Genomic DNA, 5,599 nt, shown 5'->3' on the forward strand with positions numbered 1-5,599 from the left:
TATACATTTATATACAATAGGGAAGTTGTACAAATATGTATCTTTCCCTCAGGGGCTAATTAGCTAAAACAGTTAATTTGGGAAGGGTGGGGGAGAAAAACCTCTGTATTTGAAATACCATTGGCCATGGAAGCTAGTAACGAAAATTTATATAAGCTTCCTATGAAATGAGTATAATTTAACCCTCTGCATCTTTTAAATAATTATTCACTTTTATTTACTCATGTGGCAGTATTTGTAACAACACATTATCATTGAGTAGTGAAAAAAAGAATATGAGGCTTACTGGGAAACTGTATATTAGGAAGCTATGCCATTTGAACTCTACAAGCCCAAGAGTCAGAATCAGAACTCTCCGAGTGCCTGGGTGGCTCAGCCGGTTAAGCGTCCGACTTTGGCTCAGGTCATGATCTCACGGTCCGTGGGTTCGAGCCCCACATCGGGCTCTGTGCTGACAGCTCGGAGCCTGGAGCCTGCTTCAGATTCTGTGTCTCCCTCTCTCTCTGACCCTCCCCCATTCATGCTCTGTCTCTCTCAGTCTCAAAAATAAATAAACATTAAAAGAAAATTTAAAAAAAAACCACAACTCTCATTATTCCCCTAAAAAGCTGCCAAGCAGAGAGAAACCGTAGTATTGAAGATTTAATAGGTCATGTTTCAGCCTGGGATGGATGGTTCTATTGCAAAATACTTAAACTTGAAAGAATAATGGTACAAAATAACTCCTTGGCCTTTCCGATATCGCAGTAAAATCTGGCTGCGGCACCACTGACTAAACACCATTAAGTCTTGCTGCCACCAATAACTGAGGTCACTTGGATAATCAAGAATTCCATGCTGGGCCACAGGATATAAACACTATCATAAAAGTGAAAAGTACTCTGTGTGGCTCTCCTGTTTGATCCCTGTGGTCTTTGATTGTCAAACAAAAGACCAATACCTGCTAACATAACTGTGCATCGACATAAGATAATAAAGGAAATCCTGGAGCAAAACTGTTAACCAACTGCCATGATATTGATAAGAGTAATGCATGGTAATGTGGATATTTCCTGTTATCCAACAACGACAAAAACAAGTGAGGAAAATCTATTTTGCCCAAAGATAACCTCAACCAGTTATTTGGTGCCAAAAAAAAAAATGTACCACCGCTCTAGATCAGTAATACTTCAGAGAATTCCAACGGCTATTATGTATGCAGGTTTAGTCACCACCCTTACCCATACTCATTTACACTATGTGATTTCTATTTTAAAATAAATTATCCTGGAAAGATTCCCAGATCAGTATGTGAGATTGGTACAAGGCCAAGTCATTTCCGAGTGGATTCCATCCATGTCCATAACCAGCACCAGTTTTTTATTCATTTATTTTTTGAAATTCACTCATTGGTTTGTAATAGAAACCGTGTGGTTTCTCAATGCACTTTCAATTTTACCCACTTATAAAGAATTTCCCAAGTTAATTTTACTAAACAAAACCTTCCAAGTGTCTACCATTTCCTTTAGGAGCTCAGTAAACATAAACATTACATTTCAATATAAAATCTTTAGAAACGTCTTAAGAATGTGTACACAGTTGAACTTTGAATCTTTTGGTTTGTAATCACCGAGCCCATGACATTCAAAGCCATACAAATCCTTACATTATTAACAGTGATACGCTTGAATTTCTTAGACAATATCCTTGGTCAAAGCTTTGGAATCCAGTTAAAACTCAGAAAGGTGTGGGATTGAGAATACCCACTATTGCAATTGGTATTGAGAATACCAACTATTACAACAACTTTCCACACATATTCGATCTTCCACACATATTCCACAGAATATATGGAATATTCCACACATATTCGTCCAGAAAGAGTGGCAGTCAAAAAAGGAAAGAAAGAAAGAAAGAAAGAAAGAAAGAGAGAGAGAGAGAGAGAGAGAGAGAGAGAGAGAGAGAGAGAGAGAGAGAGAGAGAAAGAAAGAAAGAAAGAAAGAAAGAAAGAAAGAAAGAAAGAAAGAAAGAAAGAAAGAAAGAAAGGAAAAACAAATGGGGCGGGAGGAGCCGGGAGGTGGGTGAACAGCAAGGAAATTCTAGCTTTATTACACAAGCATGGAACCAAATTCCTTTGGAGGGGGTGGGGGTGGAAGTCTGACGACTTCAGACCAACGAGGGAACAAGAGAGAACATGGATCTGCCCCTACAGTCCTGGAGACATCTCAATCTGGGGTTAGGAAGAAAGGGTACCTCCCTTGCGGTCCAGGGGTCTCCTCCCTCCGCAGACCCGGTGCTGGGAGGCAGCAGAGGGCACTGCTGCCCGGGAGTCCAAGAAGACGGCGCCGCATCCCGGGGGCGCGGGCCTGGACCGTCTGGTGCTTCTTCGCCCATAAAGTACACTAGGGGACGCGGTCCAGGCTGTCCCTGGTTCATCCCTCCAGGCACAACCCGTCCCGGGGCTGAGAGGTCGCGCGGCGGTGGCCTGCATCTCACGCCCAGGCACTGGGAAGCGGCGGAGTCTCACCACGGGTTCCAGGTTAACTCCCGGGACTTGGCGCGCCTGGCGCCGCGCTTCTGCCAGGCTGCTCTCGACCCACACGTCGCCCGGTACGCGAATGGTGGGGAAGGTGGTCAACGTCGGGGTGGCCGCCCTCCCACTCTCCTCCAGGGTGCGGCCCCTGGAGCAGGGCCCGGGTGCCGCGGGCTTACGGGGGCTGCTGTCCTCGCGGGACGGTGGCGGCGGGGGCGGCACCTTCCTCTGGCCGACCGCCACCGTCCGGGCTCCGTGGCGCCTCCGCCTGGCAGCTGGCCGGCGCGTCTGGAGGCGGGCCTCGGGGGGCTGGTGCCGGGGGTCCGGGACCAGGGCCAGGAGGGAGGAGTAGCCATAGACGTCCTTGCTGCGCAGGATGTGGGGGGAGAACTGGTGCTTGAGGCTGCAGAGGTAGCTCCGGAGCTCCGCGTCTGAGCTCATGAACTCCGTGCTGCGGGGCAGGAATAGCTTGAAAGCGTCGATCAGCGCCTTGGTGCTGTTGGCCAGCGACAGTCGCGACGGTTGCCACCGCATGTACACCAGCTTCTCCTCAGGCGCCTCCAGCGCGGCCCCTCCTGCAGCGCTAGAGGCTCCTCCCCCGGCGGCCGGGGCCAGGGCCTCCCTGGGCCAGCGCCGCCTCCTCTTCATGCTGCTCAGGATGTGAGGCCGCTAGGGGCCGCCCGCGCTTGCCAGGTCTCGCGGCCGCCGCAGGGCCCTGATGAATTTCCTACCATGAAGCCAAATCAGGCGGCAGGCTGTGAGAGTTACACCGCAGTTGCTAGGAGACCAGGCGCTTTGTGAGGTCACAATGTCTGCATATCTTATCACGGTGGGCTGCCCAAAGCTGCCTTAGGTTTGGCTGTGTTTAAGATTATGCCCTTGAGAAAGACCTGTACCTAGTCTTACCTGAGAAGGCCCATAATTCTTCACACGAGTTCAAGAGGGTTGTCTTAGAGGTGAATGCACGGGTGCTTCAGCCTCCATTAATTCCATCTAACATGAAATGACACTTAGCGGTGGACAGTACACACAACTTGCAATCAAACACGACTCTAAGAGGGTTTTAGCTAATTAAATGCCTTGTCATGCAACGCACTGAAAGCCAAATTGAAATAACTACTCTACCCTTTCAAAGAATACCGATATACTGTGCCTTGCTTAGGGTTCCATACCTGTGTTGGTACAGCTCACAGTTCAGGAAGCTGTTCTTCACAGCAGCAGCAAACAGTTTGCCTAGTTAGTATCCATGCTCACTTTCATGCAGCCTAGGGAAGACCGAGCCATTGTGTGCTTAAGAGCAAAGCGTCAACGAATTCTGTGTGAGTGGCCAGTAGGGCATTCAGTGCCACTAAAACCTATTCACTACCTAGCAATTCATGAATATTTCAGGTAAGGCATACACAAGGTAGTAAGAGAACGTATGGGATTCCAAGGGTAGAAAACGTGTTACACCGTCTGTGTAAGTGCTTTTGAAAGCAACCAGCATAGTCCATCCATCATCACCACATACACAATTCATTCACAAAATACTACAAGGACCACCTACCATGATCAACTGAAATCCACTTCCCCATGAAAGGATGACTCCAAACTAGGTGAATCACTAAGAGTGATAAGTCATGGTAACAATCAGAAGAGAAACTTGCCAAGGTCAACGTGATACATGTGAGAGGCCTCTGTCTTTATTCAGCTCCTTTTCTTAAACACACAAACAAAACTTTCATCTACGCAGCTTAAGCTACTACTACCTCACGCTCATAAAGTGCTGAAAATGGAAAGCTATCCTCATATTCAGTAAGAGCAACCCCTGGATTTTTTTTTATTAAATGTAATTTATTTTCAAATTGGTTTCCACGCAACACTCAGTGTTCATCCGAACAGTTGCCCTCCTCAATGCCCGTCCCCCACTTTCCCCTCTCCCCAACCCCAGGTCAACCCTCAGTCTGTTATCAGTATTGAAGAGTCTCTTATGGTTTGCCTCCCTCCCTCTCTATAACTTTTTCCCCCCATCACCTTCCCCATTGTCTTCCGCTGAGTTTCTCCGGATCCACACATGGATGAAAACATATGGTATCTGTCTTTCTCTGCCTGCCTTATTTCACGTAGCATAATACCCCCCAGTTCCATCCACGTTGCCACAAATGGCCAGATTTCATTCTTTCTCATGGCCAAGTAGTATTCCATTGTATATACATAAACCACAACTTCTTTATCCACTTGTCAGTTGATGGACAGCTAGCCTCTTTCCATAGTTTGGCTGTTGTTGAAAGTAGTGCTATAAACATTGGGGTACATGTGCCCCTATGTGTCAGCACTCCTGTACCCCTTGGGTAAATTCCTAGCAGTGCTATTGCTGGGTCTTCGGGTAGGTCTATTTTTAATGATTTGAGGAACCTCCACAATGTTTTCCAGAGAGGCTGCACCAGGTTGCATTCCCACCAACAGTGCAAGAGGGTTCCTGTTTCTCCACATCCTCACCAGCATCTATAGTCTTCTAATTTGCTCATTGTAGGCACTCTGACTGGCATGAGGTGGTATCTCAGTCGGTTTTGATTTGGATTTCCCTGATGGGGAGTGCTGTTGAGCATCTTTTCATGTGTCTCTTGACAATCTGGATTTCTTTTTTAGAACAGTGTCTGTTCAAGTCTTCTGCCCGTTTCTTCACTGGATTATTTGTTTCCCGGGTGTGGAGTTGGTGAGTTCTTTTGATAGGTTTTGGATACTAGCCAATTATCCATTATGACTTTTGCACACATGTTTTCCCATTCAGTCAGTTGCCTTTTAGTTTTGTTGATTGTTTCCTTCATTGTGGAGAAGATTTTTATTTTGATGAGGTCCAGTGGTTCATTTTTGCTTTTAGTTCCCTTGCCTTCGGAGATGTGTCTACTAAGAACTTGCTGATGCTGAGGTCAGAGATGATTTTTCCTGCTTTCTCCTCAAGTGTTTGATGATTTCCTGTCTCACATTCATGTCCTTCATCTATTGTGAGTTTATTTTTGAGAGTGGTGTAAGAAAGTGGTCTAGTTTCATTCTTCTGCATGTTGCTGTCCACTTCTCTCAGCACCATTTGTTAAAGAGACTGTCTTT

At 46.5% G+C, this 5,599-nt stretch overlaps 1 protein-coding gene across 1 annotated transcript; it reads right to left on the reverse strand.

Moving 5' to 3' along the window:
• Positions 1-308: 308 nt before the first annotated feature.
• LOC145715268 (coiled-coil domain-containing protein 71L-like) lies at positions 309-3,284 on the reverse strand. Its single transcript, XM_081794935.1, has 2 exons — positions 2,352-3,284; positions 309-324 (listed from the first exon to the last, which is right to left on the reverse strand). Exons 1-2 carry the CDS (start codon positions 3,158-3,160, stop codon positions 309-311), a joined length of 825 nt encoding a protein of 274 aa, XP_081651061.1. The 5' UTR covers positions 3,161-3,284.
• Positions 3,285-5,599: the final 2,315 nt, after the last annotated feature.

Source organism: Panthera onca, assembly GCF_046562875.1.
Source record: "Panthera onca isolate mPanOnc1 chromosome Y unlocalized genomic scaffold, mPanOnc1 haplotype 2 h2.ChrY_unloc_3, whole genome shotgun sequence".
NCBI lineage: Eukaryota > Metazoa > Chordata > Mammalia > Carnivora > Felidae > Panthera > Panthera onca.

Bases quoted from the DNA above. Each gene is read 5' to 3' on its own strand.
- LOC145715268 (XM_081794935.1), bottom strand. From the start codon at position 3,160: ATGAAGAGGAGGCGGCGCTGGCCCAGGGAGGCCCTGGCCCCGGCCGCC.